Raw genomic sequence first — 19,512 nt, 5'->3', positions numbered from 1 at the left:
GCATGTATATGCAGATTGCATGCAATTAATAATATTGTATATATGCATAGTGAGATGCCTTATAACATACAGTTTTGTCTAACATGCTTTATATATACATGAATGTGTGTAAGTATGTATTTCAACACAAACATCCGAGCTATCTGATTTTACACGCAATACATACACCATGAAAATATAAATCTCCACCTACAATTTGAACATGCAATTCGCATACAGATATTCTTTAATAATTACGAGTAAAATAACCTAGGTTCATAAATACTAAAAGATTTATCTTTGAGAAATCTTGACAGAATTTGATCACACAAGCACTTAGGAAAATTAGTTTTATCTCGGGGTAAATAAATTTTATGTAGGCATAAATCTTACCTCTAGAAGCCCAGAATACCTAAACAACTTAGAATTGAAGACCATGCTATTGGGACCCGTCAGCTAGATAGCCAGCCGTTGTACGTAGACGATTTGCTGTGGGACGACAGAGTTGGCGCGAGGAATTCCGCCGGGGAGGGCCAGCTCAGAGAGGTCGCTAGTTTGGCGTGTTGTTTCCTTTCGGGCGTTCCGCCCTCTTCATGTTCCAAAAAAAATATATATATTATTTCGAATTTTTAGAGGAAGATTGTAAAGTTTAGGAGAGAGAGAAAAATTGGTAGAGTTTAGGTATGAGGAAAATATGGAATAATGAAGAAAAAAATAATTTTATTAAATTTAGATAGGTTTATAAAGTTTAAATAGGGAGAAAAAATAGAGTTTAAATAGAGCGAGAAAACATTCAAAGTTGTTAGAAAGAAAATTTTGAAATCTTAGAGTTGATGGTTGGATTTCAACTATTTATATTTGAGAAGGAAAAGTCTACAAAAGTCTTAAAATTAAAAAGTCTACAAAAGTTCATAACTTTTTGAATACCACATGAATTTTAAAGACTCTCTAAAAGTTTGAATTGAATACCCCTAAACTTTTAAAGTTCATAAAAGTCTTTAAAACTCTATGAAAGTCATAATTGAATACACCCGCTAACTAACGTTGGGTTATTGCTAAAAAAACCGGTCTTTAATCACGGACAATTGTACGTGACTTTCTCTTGAGTCACCCATCATGATGGCTTGAAGGTGTTAGCTCTAGACGAGGATGGAAAAGATTGCGTTGCGACTACCAATTTCGTCTACAAAGAGGTTTTCAATAATGTGTAAATACAATCGTTGATATTATGTTTTTTTTTTCAAAATGGCAAAATTGATATATATCTAGACAAAAATATAACCTCCATGCAAATGAATTAGGATAACAATGGATTACTATAACTAAGTTGCTAGAGAACGAGCACATTTGTCTAATTTATAAAAATCTTAAACAATGATATATAAAATCTTTAAAGTTACAGCACCGCATGCGTACACATTAGCTATTAATTTGAGCAATTAGTTGCTCGAATTCAAGCAATGATAGCATCAACAAACATAAACGATCCAGACTATATCTTTAATTGCACTATATAATATTTGATGTTATAATTTAAATAATTGTATAACGACCCAAATATTGTAAATATATTATAACAAATCCATTCCGTACATCGCACGAGTAAAAATACTAGTGATGATAATAATATTCGGCTTCTCCAAAATTAGAATAAGTTCCCGCTGCATCCATATGCAGCGCTAGGGGTGGGCGTAATTCGGATTATCCGAACTAACACCCGAAATCTGAACCGAATTTTAAATTTTGGATGAACTCAAATTGTTATCGGTTCGAATATTTTAAATTTTGGTATATCCGAATATAAATTCGGTTCGGATATCAGGTGTTAAAAATTCTACCCACACCCGACCCGAAATCCGAACTAATCAAAATTTTATTATAAATAAATAAATAAATAAATATATATATATATATATATATATATATAGTTTTAAATGTATTTCATAATTAATAATATATCTCTATATATAATAAAGCAGAATCAAGATGAAAATTTTTTTCCTCCATTTTATGCATTTGAGAGTTATGGAATATCAAAGGTTTAGATCAATTAGCCGGCATAGAGAGTCCATTTGGTTTGGTCTAATAATCGTTTATCAACTCAAGATATCGAAAAGCCAAAAATGAATTTAATATATGCGGCCAGCGTTAATGATTGCACATAGTACATAATTCAGTCTAACTACATTGCCGATTCAAAATAACAAAGTTACATTGTCAATACAAATCTAAATTAAAATATTTAAAAATTAAAATTTAAACTATTAATTAATATAAAAGCTGTAATAGTGTTAAATACTCAATAGGAATCTACAATCTGGCTCTATATTTACGATGCAACGTTTCAGATTACCGAAGTCAGTATCAACGATTGCTATCCTTAACAAGTCTATAAATAATGTCTTTGTTCACAAAATGCCTACACATTCAGCCACAACTCCACAGTTTTGGTCCCCATCAAAGAATATCTCTCACATACCATGTATCCAATGTATATTACGGAAAGGAAAGGTTTGAATCAATAAGAAGCAAGGAAGTTGTGTTTCACGATTTTGAGGTGATGTTTTGTATAGATAGCATATCTATATGTGTGTGTGTGTGTGTGTGTGTGTGTGTGTGAAAGGGGCTGAGAACGAATTGAAGAAGGAAGTTTGAGGTACAGGTTGAAGATCAGAGTTGCTGAGAGTGCAATCAACTACTGGGAATCACAACTGCACAGTTGAAGTCTAAACATCTAAAGGTATATTTTCACATCATATATCTTTGCAGTTATACACTACTTTAATTTAGTTAGAAATGTGAGATATTTCTAACACTATTATTCTTTTAAAAGAGACAAATGACATTATACCACCAGAATTAGAATCCTTGGTTGAACATGGCATGGTGTTTCAGGTTGCCGTTCGGAAAGAACAGTTTCAGAACTTGCACAATGCATTTCCTGTCGTGATAATAAACACTGACCAAAAATTGATCCAAATTAATGCACCAGTGTTATTGAAAGTTCATGACAAGGATCTGAGTTCTAAGGTTGAAAATAAGATGGTGGATGATGATGATTTTGATAAGGTACAATTTTCAATTATGTTGTGGGTGTACAGCTTATTGATTTGCAAATACTAAGTTTGCTCCTATAAAGTTAATTAATATTTGCGTTAGAAAGCTGATGAGAGTGATGAAGCTGAAAACCCTCTTGTGGGTGATAGTTCAGTTGTAAAGAGGCATCTTTTAGATGAGTTCTCATCAACTCAATCTTCAAAGAACAAGGCAGTTGTTAGTGTTAAGCTTGAAGGACTAAAAGTAAAAAATTAAGTTTAGAGTGGTTGAGGTGTCTGTGTCAAGTGGACAATGATGGTGTTTGCATTTTATTTTGTTTCCTTTCTTGCCTGGGATGCGATGGTTCTAATTTTTGGTTCGTGATTTTCTTGCAGGTATTTAAGTAAGAAAATTACATATGTACCTGCACTACACTTGGAGAATACATTGAAAATGTCCATAATCCTCTGCAAATTAGCAGTTTAGCAGATGTCTAGCTTTACAGATCTAGGGATAATATGTAATTTAGGATAGTTTGTGCCTATTATGTACCTTGCAATATAGAAAGTTGTATGTTATCAAAAAATGTATACCCAATTAAGTTTTAATAATTATATAGTAAGCTGTTTTCAAAAATAAATGGTGCATAAAACTCAACATTTGCAAATGGTAAAAACTTAGAATGATATATGGAATAACACATATGGAGAACCAGTATAACACATATGTAGAATGACATCAGATATTCTAAAGCACCATAATAGAACCAATATATACATAAATGAAATGCATATATCTAAAAAATAGCATCATTTATATTTTCTCATAAAAAATAAAAAATTATTTATTTATTGTATATTGTTTAATTTACTAATTTTTAAAATTTGTTATAAAAATGTGTATGTATAATAATTTTTTATATGTAAAATTTTTAAATTTTATGTGGTATCTGACACCATATATGTTTTGTAATATATGCTAATGGTATGTTGTGATGTTTAACTAATTTAATAAAGATACTTAAATTTTATACCGTGCATCGCACGGGACAAATACTAGTTAATTTTTAAAAGTCTATTGGTTAATTATTAATATTTGTCTTATTTTTAGTTTGATACTATATGAAAAAATATAAATAATAAAATAACATATCCCGAACCAATGCCCACCCCTATGCAAGGCATAACAATTGGTGTACACATAACTAGGCCTAAGTCAAGCCTTTATCAATCTCATTTCAATCTTACAAGAGAAAACCTCTATACTATATAATTCAATAAATTTAAAAAGAGCTCTTGTATAAATAGTGGGGCAAATCCTCTTCCTAAACCAATGTGGGACAAAAGCTTCACATTTTCCCTTCCTTTTTCCAACTTAATGGGTCTACTTTGAGAATCAATATCTCATTCACCCATTATCCGTTTTGAGCGTACAATATATTAATCTCTTCGTGTTACTACGAATAACCCGAATCCACTTTGACCCGACTCAGTTCGAAAGTGAACCCACTGATAATTGTACCACAAAATAGCCACTTAACATGTCATTTTATACAATTTTAAGTTATTTTTTTAATAAATACATTGTTTGAGTATTGGAAATACATTATTTTGTATAATATACATCCACACAAATAATGTAATTTTAATATATTAAAAATATATTTTTTGTTCCACAAAATAATTTGCCTTTAAACCTTTTTTTTTTTGAAGACCCCTTAAACCTAAACTTGCACAGCTTCACTCTTCATCTCTTCCCTTCTTCAACTTCACTCCGACAGTCCGACAGCGTCACCAGCACAACCGCCTCGCACTGTCGCAATCCGTCCAGTTGCCAACCAGAAAAGACTTCGTAGGCTCGCAGCCCGTCCAATCTCCGACCACTTCCTCAGTCCGTCCAAATACAATCCCAGTCTCCGTCCACACTCCACAGCCAGGTAAATATAGTTATTTTCTTGCTTTGTAGTATAATTGATTTTATTTAACTGTTGACTTTGTTTCATTGTAGAATCTCAGTAGTCAGTAGTGCATTCTCAAATTTCAATACTTTTTAATTTTGTGATTAACTCTCAGTTTTTTTTTTTTTTTAATTTATTTATTTATAAACTCTCAATGTTTGTTAATTTTGTTTCATTGTAATTGTTATCTTGTTTCTTACGCCGACGGCAGACCGCAGCCTACATTGTCACTCCGTGGTTCCGTCCGTTCACCATTCGTCCACCGGACCACCTATTATAGATTTATAGCCTCAGCCCTCAGGTTCAAATCTCAACCAATCTTCATTATTATTCAATTTATTCTCTTAATTAATGCCTAATTTCATAAAAATGGGTATTGTAAAAAATTCAAATATAGCAGAGTGAAAATGGCGGCAAAGACTGAGATGTAGTGAGCAAGCGTCTTTCAGCTCTCCCATCAGTCACATGTTAATGCGAAGAAGATTGTATTACTATAACCCAACCACCACTCTGAGTTTCAGTACATTCGCTGCATCCATCCTTCACATAGAGGAACAGCACGCTCATCGTCCCATCGCAACCAACCCACAGCTCGCCAAAGAATCCATCTTTAAATTCCAAGATCGCTATAACTTCAATCATGCTTCAAGTCAAAGCAGTGCTTCCAACCGCTTTGGGACGACGGCTTTACCTGAAACACACTCCTCTTTCTCGCCCTTGTTTTCTGGAAAGTACGGTTATTTAGTCGACAAGTACCGGTTCCTGAGTCCTGTGAATGACGCAAAACATCTGCATTTGGAAATTGTGAAGAATGGGTATAGTCAAGAATTGTTTTTGTGTAATTACCTTATTCAACTGTATGTGAAAAATGGTGATGTGGCTGCTGCACGTGACCTGTTCGACGAGATGCCTGACAGGAATGCGATTACCTGGGCTAGTTTGATCACAGGGTATGCTAAGAATGACATGCCCAATGAGGCTTGTGAAAGTCTTCAACAGATGGTGCGTTCGGGATTTGTTCCTAACCATTATTCTTTTGGTAGTGCTTTAAGGGCTTGTCAATCTTTAGGGGCTTGTGGGCTTAGGTTGGGGATGCAAATTCATGCTTTGGTTTTGAAGACGTGCTACTTGGTTGATGAGGTTATCTGCAATGTGTTGATTTCTATGTACAGGTGTTGTGGTGATCCTGGGGAATATGCTTGGAGTGTATTTTGTGGTATAGAAGCTAAGAATTCAGTGTCTTGGAATTCTATAATTTCCTTTTATTCTCAAAGAGGAGATTCTGCTTCTGCTTTCAAGCTTTTCTCCATTATGCAAAATGAGAGTATGGAATTTTATTCTAAACCAACTGAAGACACTTTTGGCAGCTTAATTTCCACTGCTGCTTCTCATGGTAATTGTGGTTTGCTTTTGCTAGAGCAGGTATTGGGAAGAATTGAAAAATCTGGATTTTTAAAAGACCTGTATGTGGGCAGTGCTTTAGTTTGTAGTTTTGGAAGGCTTGGCTGTCTTGACACTGCATTGAAGATTTTCAAGCAGATGGGCATGAGAAACGTAGTTTCTATGAACGGTCTGATGGTTGGGCTCATTCAACTAAAGCGAGGAGAAGACGCTGCTAAGGTTTTTGTTGAGACAAGAGACATGGTTGAAATAAATTATTCCTCTTTTGTTGTTCTTTTGAGTGCTTTCCCTGAATTCTCTTTGTTGGAAGAAGGAAAACAAAGAGGTAAAGAAGTACATGCATATGCTCTCCGAACTGGCTTGTATGATTCCAAGGTTTCTATTGGAAATGGTCTAATTAATATGTATGCAAAATGTGGTGCAATTGAAGAGGCTCGTTCTGTTTTTAACCTCATGATTGATAAGGATTTAACATCTTGGAATTCTTTGATCTCTGGTCTTGACCGGAACGAGTGTTTTGAAGATGCAGTCTGGGGTTTCAGAACAATGAGGAGTATTGGTATGATGCCTTCAAACTTCAATTTGATTAGTGCTCTGAGTTCATGTGGGAGCCTGGGTTGGATCAGGATGGGCAGTGGAATACATTGTGAAGCAATTAAATTGGGACTTGACTTGGATGTGTCAGTGTCTAATGCTCTCCTTGCATTGTATGCTGATGTTCGGTTTATCTGTGAATGCAGGAAAATATTCTCCTTGATGCCTGAACGTGACCGTGTTTCTTGGAATTCTATAATTGGTGCATTGAGTGATTCTGAGGCATCTATATTTGAATCTATAGAATATTTCAAAGAAATGATGCGCGCTGGATGGAGACTTAACCGAGTTACTTTCATAAATGTCCTTTCTGCAGTATCATCCCTTTCTCTTCTTGGTCTTGCTAGCCAAATTCATGCTCTGGTACTAAAATACAATGCAATCGATGATGTAGCTATTGAAAATGCATTTCTTACTTGCTATGGGAAATGCGGGCAAATGGATGATTGTGAAAAAATATTTTCTAGAATGTCTGACAGGAGAGATGATGTGAGTTGGAACTCTATGATCTCTGGGTATATACACAATGAGTTCCTAACGAAGGCCATGGGTTTAATCTGGCTTATGCTGCACAATGGTCAGAGGTTAGATTGCTTCACCTTTTCTACTGTTCTGAGTGCATGTGCCTCAGTTGCAACACTAGAGCGTGGCATGGAAGTCCACGCGTGTGGGATTAGAGCTTTTTTGGAATCAGATGTTTTTGTTGGGAGTGCCCTGGTTGACATGTACTCCAAATGTGGCCGTATAGATTATGCTTCAAGATTCTTTAAATTAATGCCTGAAAGAAATGTATATTCGTGGAACTCAATGATATCTGGTTATGCAAGGCATGGACATGGACATGAAGCACTAGAGGTTTTCAGAAAAATGAAGCTGGAAGGCCAACCACCAGATCATGTTACTTTTGTTGCTGTCTTGTCAGCTTGTAGCCACATAGGACTCGTCGAACAAGGATTTGATCATTTTGAATCTATGAGCAGAGTGTATGATTTGACCCCTCGAATCGAGCATTTCTCTTGCATGGTTGATCTCCTTGGTCGAGCAGGCGAGCTTGATAAGATGGAGGACTTCATCCAAACAATGCCATTAAGGCCTAACGCACTAATCTGGAGAACTGTTCTGGGGGTATGCAGTCGAGCTAGTGATCGCAAAAGAGATCTAGGTAGGAAGGCTGCGCAAATGCTTATGGAGCTGGAACCTCAAAATGCAGTAAACTATGTTCTTCTAGCAAATATGCACGCGTCTGGTGGGAAGTGGGAAGATGTTGCTCAGGCCCGACGCTCTATGAGGGAAGCAACAGCAAGGAAAGAAAAAGGATGCAGCTGGGTCAGCATGAGAGATGGCATTCACATTTTTGCTGCTGGCGACAAATCTCACCCCGATACAGATGTAATCTATGAAAACCTCAGGGAACTGCACAAAAAGATGAAGCTTGTAGGGTATGTACCGCAGATAAAATATGCTTTGTATGACCTTGATCTGGAGAACAAGGAAGAACTCCTGAGCTATCACAGTGAGAGAATTGCAGTTGCTTTTGTTCTTACACGCAAATCGGAGATGCCAATAAGAATAATGAAAAATCTCAGAATTTGTGGGGACTGTCATGATGCCTTCAAATACATATCACAAATTGTTGGCAGGCAGATAATACTACGAGACTCCATCAGGTTTCATCATTTTGCTGATGGTAAGTGCTCATGTAATGATTACTGGTGATTGATCAAGAGTTGCTTCTATCAGGATTCAGGAAGCTGCCATTGCAGCATTACTGTGGCACAGGGATAAGGAGATTGAGAAGGCCATTTTGCAAGTATGGAGACCACACAAAGATGATCAGAAGAGTGTTGTATTCTTATGAGGGTTTAGACTGTGAATGAATGGCTAACACAAGGTAATGATCATAGCCTGATCAATTTTTTTGGATCAACGGGAGGGGCACGGCGAAGCTCAAACTTGGAAAATAGTGCAGAGTCTCTCCTCAACTCAGAGACTCCCAACCAACCATCCTCTAAAATTCGCTAAAGGATTATAGGAGGACGATCTTCCAACACCTGCAAACCTTGAACATGCTAGAACAAGTTTTTTATTGGTGGACAGTAGGTTATATCGTGTTGAGCCATTTAAACCTAGAGTTCCAACTCATGAAAGACTTGTCAGTGAGTTCAACCAGTCAAATAGTTCTGCTACTCCTACTCAATTACGGTGGAAGCCTGTGGATATCCCAGAATCACCAACTCATTTCATTGATGGGCTGTACACTGTCTGTGGAGCTGGCAGCTCTTACCTCCGGCATGGTTTTGCAATTCACATGTAATTTGGGTTCAATCTCATTTATATGCTATATATATAATTTTGGAATGTATTGGTATCTTGTGAAGTGATTTAATCTTCATATTTAGATTTAAGGTCTTGCCTGTGACAAACTTTATCTATGATTTTTTCAGCTTTAACTTCAAATTTTGCATCATTAGTTGGTTTTTTTGAAAGTAGAGAGCAAATAAGAAATCCTTAATTCAAGGAGTGCTAATATGAAAGACTTTATTCCTATAATTGCATCAGTTCTCTTTCAGCTGAGAGTATTGAATAAATTTCAGTATTTTATAAATTCAAGTGCGTGTGGAAATGTAGGTATACAGCTAAGAAATCAATGGACAACTGTGCATTCTGCAATGCTGATGGGGACTTTTTGATAGTTCCTCAAAAAGTAAGTGATGCCCCAATTCACTGGTTTAATGAGTCATTTGTTTTTCAGTAACCACGTGTTCTGTTTGATTGTACCTAATCCAACAATCCAAGTGAAACCAATTTCACTTTCCTGGGACCTCTTAGAAATTATGAGAATTTTAAAGAATTACTTTGGATCTTTGGTGAATTGTAAAAGATACACTCTGTCTTCATTCTGATTACTAGCTGCTGTCTTATCTTCTGTTTGGCCCTTGGTCTCCCTCCAAAACATTTTGTGGTAGTTGTACGATAATTCACCCATGACCATATTACAGCTCAAAAGAAAGCTCCAGTTTTTTCATCTTCTCTTAAGGTTAATTGTGATGTTCTTAGAGCTTGCTGATTTTCTTTTTGTATGTTCACTGAAGTTGTCTTTATCTTTTGTTTACCGTATAGGGTTGTGGATTACAACTGAATGTGGTAGTTTGCAAGTCAGCCTTGGTGAAATAGTAGTTATTCCTCGAGGATTTCGCTTTGCTGTTGATCTGCCGGATGGAGAATCAATCGCGAGGTTATGTTGGTGAAACTTTTTGAACTCATTTTCAACTCCCTGATCTTGGGCCAATAGGTGCACATAAAGTTCAAAATTACTTACGCTCCGTGCATGTTAAATCAGAGATCGTATGATATGCTTTGATTCTGTTTATGTGCAAATGGTCTTGCTGCTCCAAGGGATTTTCTTGTTCCGGTGGCATGGTTTGATGATAGTTGCCGTCCAGGTTACACCATTGTACAAAAATTTGCCGCAAAACAAGAGTTTTCACCATTCAACGTGGTTGCTTGGCATGGCAATTACGCCCCTTACAAGGTAAATATTCTCGAGGAAATGAGGATGCTAATATAGCTTGGATAAAATTATCAATACTAGTTTCCTAATCCTTGTGGAGTAAAAGTTTTCTGTTTGCAGTATGATCTAAGCAAGTTCTGCCCTTATAACACTGTTTTGTTTTATCACATTGATCCATCAATAAACACAGGGTATATTCCTTTCTGCTAACAGTTGTTGCTTGGTGTGTTGTATTATTAGATAGATTGAATTGCAACTTCTGTTTGATTCATTTTCAAAAACCAAATGCAGTTTTGACAACACCCACAGATAAACCAGGAGTGGCATTGATGGACTTTGTCATTTTTCCACCGCGATGGTTGGTTGCTGAACACACTTTTCGTCCTCCATATTACCACCGAAATTGTATGAGTGAATTTATGGAGGATATGAGGTAAACTTTTCAAATTCTTTGGTTATTTTTGCTCTGTAGGGGGGTGAAAAGAAATCTTGGTTTTGGTAGCCTATGGTAAATTGGTAATGTTCATTTGATCTTTCTGGATAGAAGAACATCCTTAAAAGTACCAGGTTTGTTCATCATAGAAGGAATTTGTGATAAATCATGAATTTCAACACAATTTGCTGTTTTCAGGCAAAAGCTGTTGGCTTTCTTCCAGGTCCATGACTCCCCATGGTCCTGATACCAAAACATACGAGGTGAAACTTCATCTACTCGCTCCCTCCCCCGTCATCTCCATACTTCTAGAATTGAATAACTTGTTTCGTCTTAACTAAAAGTTTAAATTGATAGTGAAATTATACATTTATTTATATATATATATATATATATATATATATATATTATTCTCAACAATCACCACTAGCATTCTGTTCTTATAGTTACAGCCTGTCTGCTATAGTGTTCTTCCAATCCAACATATAATGCTCACAGCAAAACATCTTACAACATTATAATGCTCACAGAAAGATATCTAACAACATTGTAATGCTCCCAGAGAGGCATCTATGAACTATCTAACAACATTATAATGCCGAAAGAAAACCATAGCCCTGGGAAACGAAGCAGGGCCGCATAGAATCACAGGCACGATGGCATTCATGTTCGAGTCATGCCTGGTGCCCCGAGTGTGTCCATGGGCGCTGGAATCGCCCTTCATGGATCACGATTATTATCAGTGGTGGATAGGTTTGAAGTCTCACATCACAGGAGGAGGATCCACAGATGAGTTGGAAAAATGGACACCACTGAGGTTAGGCTCACCAATGCTTGTCCATAAGTGTATATTGTCAAATGAAACTGTAGTTCTATTAGATAGATACTTTAGTAGCGCTGTAATGAAACTACCACGTGTATAAAATGAAACTGAATAGCATATCTCACATATTAAGGGTCTGTGTTGAAAACCTGAAAAATATTTTAATGATTTCCAAAAAATGACTCATTTTTCATAAAATAATTAATTTTTTAATGTTTGGTTGAAAGTACTAAAAAAATTCCTTTTCTTTTAGTTGAATAAGAATGATACTTTAATGGTGTTATAAGGAAACTACATTGTGTATAAAATAAAATTGAATATCAGGTCTTACATAGTAAGTGCATATTGTTAAATGAAATGTAGTTGAATTAGAATGATACTCCGTACTTTAGTAGTGTTGTAATGAAACTATAGTGTGTATAAAATGAGCATAAATAATAAGAGAGGTAGCTACATGGATCATAACGAAATTTGTTGTCTACAATTGTTAATAGACAAAACTTCAAACAACATTGTTTTTCTACCGGTCCACAATAAAATTTGCCATTATAAGGTAAGGGGATGTATTCAATCTACTAGATTTGTATCGACTTTTAAAATTTTTTAAAGACTTTAATTTCATTCAAAGTTATATAACAAAATCAAATGAATGTGACATTCCAAAGTTTACATTCACATGTTTGGTTCATGTTATCTTACTTTTCCGAAGAAATATAATATTTAGAGGTGTTAGCGAACATAGCTTTCGGTAAACTATTCGTGTTTGTGTTCGGTAAATGTTCGTTTATTTAGGTAAACGAACATAAATTAACAAATTTTAGAGATCGGTTCATAAATGAACAGAGTCTGAACAGTTGTAGGCTCGTTTGTTAAGAGCTCGTGAACAAGCTCGTTTGTGTTCGTTTAATAATGTTCATAAACAACTCGTTTAATAATGTTCACAAATATATATATATATATATATATATATATATATATATATATATATATATATATATATATATATATAGGCTGCGGTTCCGGTGAGATCCCTATGGTACATGAGATAATGAAATCCCATCTCATCCATCAATACATTCTCAATAGATGGTTGAGATTGCAAGAGAAATGTTAACTAATTAAGGATATTTTTAAATCACAAGGATTAAAAAGTAATTGTATCAATGTGTTTAATTTTGGTGAGAATTAATAATGTAATCTTTACCTTATTTTAAGGGACAATATAAATGGTAACAACTATTAATAACTTGTGTACACAGATGTTGAAGGGAAAACATGCGTAGCCTGGAACGACATAATCTTAGAGTTTGGGAATGGCTAGTAACAACATTATTATGTGCATCTTTATTAATTTTTTTATTTTTTTATGATTCTATACGGTGGCGTGTGCGTGTAAGTTTTAAGGCGTGTGCAAATTTTAGGGTCAGGTTATTTGAAAGTTGTTTTTTTTTTCTTAATTTTTTATTTGGTATGTGTGAATTCATGACATTTTTATTTAAAGAAAAAATATTTAAAGTGTAAAACGCCTTTTTTTTTTCGACCTGTGGAATATATTACAGTAGTGTATGCGTATATATGTTATGACGTGTTCAAATTGAATGTATGGTTTTTATTGTTTTTATAAAGCCGAAATTAGTATTTGGTGTGACCATGAATTTATGTTGGTGGGTTGTTTGTGAAAAAGATATAAAGAGTAAAAAGGCTAGTGTTGTTGTTTTTTTTTTTTTTTTTTTTTTGCCTATAAACTATATATTACGGTAGTGTGTGCGTTTATATGCTTTGGCGTGTGCAAATTGAATTAATGGGGTCTTTTTTTAGGTTTTTAAATCCGAAATAAGAATTTTGTGTCCGCATGAGTTCATAATTTTGGTGTGAGTTTAAAGGAAAAAGTTTGGGACAATATTGTTTATTTGTTTTTGTGTGGTCCAGCGTTGGAAATAAATTTGGCTTGTGCGATCAAATATAACATGGTAGTGTGTGCGTATATGTGCTATGTCGTGTGCAAATTAAATGTTAAAGGTCTTTTTTTAAATAATAAATAAAAAACCCAAAATTAGTATTTGGTGTGAGTGTGTAATCAAGTTGGTGGTTTGGTTGGCAAAGAAAAAAGTTAAAGAGTCAAACGGCTTGGTTTGTTTTTTTTTTTTTTTGAAAGACGGAGGTATATATTACGGTACTGTGTGCGTATAAATGTTATGACGTGTGCAACTTGAAGGGAGGGTGTTTTTTTTTTTCTTTAATTATCCGAAATACGTATTTGGTGTCTACGAGATTTCATAAATTTGGTATTTGGTGTCTGCGAGATTTCATAAATTTGGTATTTGGTGTGTGCGTAGATGTGCAACAGTCTGTGCAAGTTATTGCAAAGCGGGCTTCGCATGACTTTGTTATTTTTAATTTTAAATTTGTTATTGTATTTTAAAATGGTTGGTGGTCAGAGTGAGCATGAAACATCCAGTTTTCTATTTGTTGTGCTTAAATTTAATAATGTAATGCAGAAGCACTGGTCGTGCCATTGTGACAATCGTGTGTGCGTATCTGTATTCATGCGTGTGCATATTATACCATTACGGTCACTGCAATTTGTTTTTTATTTTTTAAAAAAATGGTTACAAAAACTAAAAATTAAATGTGTGCGCATTGATCACGTTGTTTTAATTTCAAACAAAGAACGTGATAAAGGTACATGGCATTGGGATTTTATATGTTAACGAAATTGTTTATTAACCGGGATGTGTGCATAACTGTTGTTGGGCATGTGCAATTTACTGATAGTGGGCTTCCACAAGATGTCAGTATTTTCATTTTATGTGTCGTTAAAAGTACGAAATTGTTATTTGGTGTGAGCGTGAAATCGTGATTCATTCATTTTAAAATGGAATCTTACAGTGCTGTGTGCATTTTTGTGGTATGATGTGTTTCAAGTAAATTATACCATTATATTATTGCTTTCAAGTAAACTCTTCTGATCTACTTATATATACACCGAAAGTAGATTTGCAGGATACAAAACGCACAAACTTCATAATTCACTCGCACACACCTGGATATTAAAAGACCAAAAGAACAAACTCAGGAACAGAAGCACACACCGCAACCAAAAGTAATAACAAAGCCAATATGTTAACCAAAGAATCACAAAAAGAACCACTAATCATAAACTAACACACGCACACTAAACAATAAAGAACAAAATAAAATAAAATAAACCATGAAAACCCATAACCGACTAAAAACTCAAACAACACCAATAATCCGAGACACATCCTAAATACACAAAAACCCCAGCATCCTTAAGTAAAGAGTAGAACGTTCGCAAGCAGTAATAGAAAACATGACACCATCAAAAAATCTGAAGATATGGGCACACAATATTATTAATTCAGTACAAACGTGTAAAATATATTTACATGTACGACTAGTGCTTTTCTGCTATGATAAGAAAATTAGTCATTTTTAACCTTTCCCCTTTTATCAAAGGGAACCCAGAACAAAAATGATTCCCTTAATTTAATCACTAGATTACATGCAAGTTTGTCATAAAATAGCAACAAACCTCAAACATTTATGCTTCAATTGAGTCATCCTGTATTGAAATGGAATTATCAAAATGAGCAAAACAAAAGAACAGAATAGAAATATGTAAACAAGAATTCGGGAAGAAAAAAAAAAAAAAAAACCTGGAAAGGGTCACAAAGCCCTACTCCAAAATTAAATCCCCCGGAACACCGCCTCCCCGCCACAGCAACCCACTCCACTACTACAACCAGGGCAAAAAAATACCGAGGAAGAGAACCCCCGCTGCAATAATTCAACACTGGACCACCCCCCACCCCACAACACCCGGTAGCCACAGAGAGCTGCCACACCACCGCCTGAAAATCGCCGGCCAATGGAATCCCAAAAATCCCCCAAAAAAAACGACAATTATTTACTCATTGAACGCCTAATACCAGTACCCACTATCCCGCCACACTGAACATACAAAAAAAAAAAAAAACACCCAACCGCCCACACCCCCGCCACACCACGCAAAAAACAAAGAACCGCACAAAACTGTGAACAAACAAGCAAGTCAGTATAAAAATACCTTCAGCCGCACCCGAAGAAGTACCCCTCTGCCGCATCGACCGCCTAGTGGAAGAGCCGGCCATGGATAATCTTCGACGACGAGCGAAGGAACTGAGATAGTTGTCGGAGGTATCTCTTCCACGATACTACCGAGATGCTGAATATCCGAGACTCAAAAAACCCACGCGTATAAGGAAAACAACACACCGGAATCAATATTAAAATGGAAGGAAATAAATGCATTACGGAAATTACAAGCCTACCCCCAATTATATTACATATCAAACAATTAAAACAAAAAGATTATAAATCAGATCCGTTAAAATATAAAAATAAATGCACAGGATCGAGCCTCATTTGAACTCATTTTAATTAGGTACCTCACCTGATCCAAAATCTATATATATATATATATATATATATATATATATATATATATATTATGCTACGATTGGACTTATTCAGTTATTTGTATTAGTTTTGTAGTTGTGTTGTTTGTTTGGTTATTGTTCGTAAATGTAGATTACTTCTTGTTCACGAACAAACTATGATCATGAATATGTGCAGATGTTTGGTTATTAAGTCTTCACGAACGTAAAGGAACATGTTCGTTAACGTTAACGAACATGTTCGCAAACATTAACAAACGCTAATGAACGCTTAACAAACGAACATGAACTGAATTTTCAAAAACATTAACTCACGAACACAAATACTCCAAAATTTTTAACAAATGAACACGAACAACCTCTGTTCTTTTATGTTCGATTCGTTAACAACCCTAATAATATTCCCCTAGGAATGTAACATACCCTTCACATTAGATTTTGAAGGGAATGCAATTCCCTCACAATTGTTAGGTTATCTAAGTTTCTTATGCATATTTACTATTTGTGTTATTTTAATTTTAATTATTATAAAATATATATTTTATGTTAGCTTATTATATGTATCTTATTTAATTATTTTTTGTACTTATATGTTTAATTATGTCATGTTAATTTATAAAGTAATTTTATTTCTCAAGTTCAATCTCTTAATTAATTATTTTTAGGCAAATTTTCCTATGAGACGGTCTTATGGATCCTCATCCGCGAGACAAGTTAGGTTTTCTATATGTATTATATTTTTCCACAAAGTTATCATTATTTTCATCATAAGTAACCATTCAACTCTTATTATATTTTGATTTAAAATTATTACATTTTTCATCAAAAGTATCGCATTTTTCTTTATAAGTATTACACATTCTCTCATAAGTAACAATTAAACAATTTATCCATGATTAGTATTACATTTTTTCTCATAAGTAACTATTAAATCTCTAAATATTATATTGAGTAAATACCCAAAATGGTCCCCCGACTATAGCTAAATTCACAAATTGGTCATCAACTTTCAATTTCACCCAATTAAGTCCTTAACTTTGCAATTTTGACACGATTTGGTCCTCCATCTAATTGACCGTTTGTTGACCGTGATCGACGATCTCCAGAAGAACCTTCAGCTCTCGTCGGAGCACATGGAGTCCTCCAGGATGACGTTGCACCGGTTCGAAAACACGTCGTCTTCTTTGCTCTAGTACGAATTCAACTACATTGAATCCAAAGGGAGGATGAAGAAGGTGACCGGGTTTGGTAGATTGCTTTCGACAGTGGATTCAAATGTAACATTGCGGTCTGGAAATGCAACCGAAACCTTAAAAAATTGACGATGGACCATGAAATTACATATATATCCTCAAAAATCACAGTCAACAAACAGTCAAATAGACAGAGGACCAAATTGTGTTAAAATTACAAAGTTAAAGACTTAATTGGGTGAAATTGAAAGTTGAGGACCAATTTGTGGATTTAGCTATAGTCGAGGGACCATTTTGGGTATTTACTCTATTATATTTTGATTTAAAAGTATTGCATTTTTCCTCAAAAGTATTACACTTTTTCTTATAAGCAACAAAAAATTTATTCTTGATTAGTATTACATTTTTCAATATAAGTATTATATTGTCGTCGTGTTACGACCTGTCTCACAAATAAAGATCTATGAGATGGTCTGACTGGAAAGTTACTCTTATTTTTAAATCATGTACTTATATATGTTATCATTATTTTTTTTCAAAAAAAAAAATGTTATCATTATCTTAATTAATTATGCAGTCAATCAGCCATGGTTCTCTCTCTAGCCTCCTATGATTAGTCTTTCTTCCTTGTTTCTGTAAGAGCAACCACATCAATGCATAATATGGGGATAATGTAAGTTGAATTCTCTCATGTTGAAAATAATAACTAATGTGGAGATGAAATAATACCAAAATAATGCTCCTGCAAAGGGTGGGAGAATGGAAGAAGAAAAAAAAAAAAAAAAAAAAAAGGTAAAACAACGCACGGACTGCGCGTTTCGCGCAGTCCATGAGGAAGGTCGGGCGCGTGCACTACACGCGCCCGGTGGCGCGTCAGGCGCGCCAGTCGGCGTGCCTGACGCGTCTGATTACATTATTTTTTTTTAAAAAAAAAATTTTGTTTTGTTTTTTCTTTTTTTTTCTCTCTCCTCCCACCTTCTCTTTCCTAATCACTCTTACATTCTCCCTCAATTCTCCCCAACCATTGTGGATGCTCTAACAAGACTTTCGTTCTCTTCCCAATGAGCCTATTTGGTTGTTGGTTTCTAGGGACAAAGCAACAAATGTGTAGATTTGACATGAATGAGACAAAAATGTGTTGATTCAAAACCCTAGACAAAAATGTGTAAAGTACTAATGACATTATCTTCTTTTCAAAACCCTATTTGAAAAGAAGGTAATTGGACTACCTTCTTCTATTTCTTTTTTTGCTTTGGCCGAAAATCCACAAACTTTTCACATTCTTTATTTAAAAGTTTTTTTTTTACTATTTTGCCCTTGCTTCTTTTTATAATTCCAAATGTATCATTTATTTGTTTTGTATGTAATTTTTTATTTTGTTAAATACTTATATTTAAAGTTTGTATTATTAAATATAAATTATACCATATTAAATATCTCATTGAGACGACCGAAAAAAGACTAATATTGAATATATATTAATTAAATGAGTTATGAACGTTCAAAATTTCGATTATTCGATGAATTGATTTTAAATGGGTTATGAGAGCTAAATTGGTGGTGAGCATTCTTATCGAAAAAAAAAAGACGAAATCAATAATCGATATTGAATGGATCGAATTTTTTTTTTTTTGTTTTCGATCAATTATCGTTAATCCGTATTAGTTTTAATTGATAAATTTGCGGTCAAAAATAAATAAATAAGAATACCAAAAAAATTTTGTTAAAAATAAATAAATAAATAAGTCTTCGTCCGACGAAGAAAGCTTCTGTCTCGTGCCGGGACAACCCTGTAAAGCAAAGAGACTTCGACTTGGCAATGAACAATACAAGAGTTGTTTCCAGATGCATATCTGTACTAAATAATTTGATTTCTCAATTATTAGTTCGAATTTAATTAGTTTAATAGAATTTAGTTCAAACTCAATTAGTTTAATATAAAATATAACTTGCGATATAAATAATAATTTTTATTAACATTAATTTAGTTCAAACTCAATTAGTTTTATATGTGATGTATTTGAAATTTTAATTAATATATATTCAATATTAGTCTTGTTTCGATCGTCCCAATGAGATATTTAAAATGGTATAATTTATATTTAATGATATAAATTTTAAATAT

The 19,512-nt window shown here is 34.4% G+C and overlaps 1 protein-coding gene, 1 long non-coding RNA gene and 1 pseudogene across 3 annotated transcripts; 2 read left to right on the top strand and 1 right to left on the bottom strand.

The window, feature by feature from the left end:
• Positions 1-4,758: 4,758 nt before the first annotated feature.
• On the top strand, positions 4,759-10,659 carry LOC109180831 (putative pentatricopeptide repeat-containing protein At5g09950). Of its 2 annotated transcripts, XM_019330556.1 has the most exons (6): positions 4,759-4,951; positions 5,184-5,273; positions 5,370-9,277; positions 9,596-9,675; positions 10,088-10,499; positions 10,599-10,659. In XM_019330556.1, exon 3 carries the CDS (start codon positions 5,438-5,440, stop codon positions 8,681-8,683), a length of 3,246 nt encoding a protein of 1,081 aa, XP_019186101.1. In that variant the 5' UTR covers positions 4,759-4,951; positions 5,184-5,273; positions 5,370-5,437; the 3' UTR covers positions 8,684-9,277; positions 9,596-9,675; positions 10,088-10,499; positions 10,599-10,659. The 2 variants fall into 2 exon arrangements, with proteins under 2 accessions (XP_019186101.1, XP_019186100.1); XM_019330555.1 differs by lacking the exon at positions 4,759-4,951 and having other exon boundaries at positions 5,174-5,273; positions 5,373-9,277.
• Positions 8,845-11,861, top strand: LOC109180759 (annotated as a pseudogene).
• Positions 11,862-15,082: 3,221 nt separating this feature from the next.
• On the bottom strand, positions 15,083-15,980 carry LOC109180782. The gene is made up of 2 exons (XR_002054120.1): positions 15,825-15,980; positions 15,083-15,320 (listed from the first exon to the last, which is right to left on the bottom strand). It is a non-coding gene; the product is annotated as an uncharacterized LOC109180782 (long non-coding RNA).
• Between the last annotated feature and the right edge of the window lie 3,532 nt (positions 15,981-19,512).

Source organism: Ipomoea nil, unplaced genomic scaffold, assembly GCF_001879475.1.
Source record: "Ipomoea nil cultivar Tokyo-kokei standard unplaced genomic scaffold, Asagao_1.1 scaffold1034, whole genome shotgun sequence".
NCBI lineage: Eukaryota > Viridiplantae > Streptophyta > Magnoliopsida > Solanales > Convolvulaceae > Ipomoea > Ipomoea nil.
Note: the sequence above shows the minus strand (reverse complement) of the source record. Positions and strands in the feature narration are given on the sequence as shown.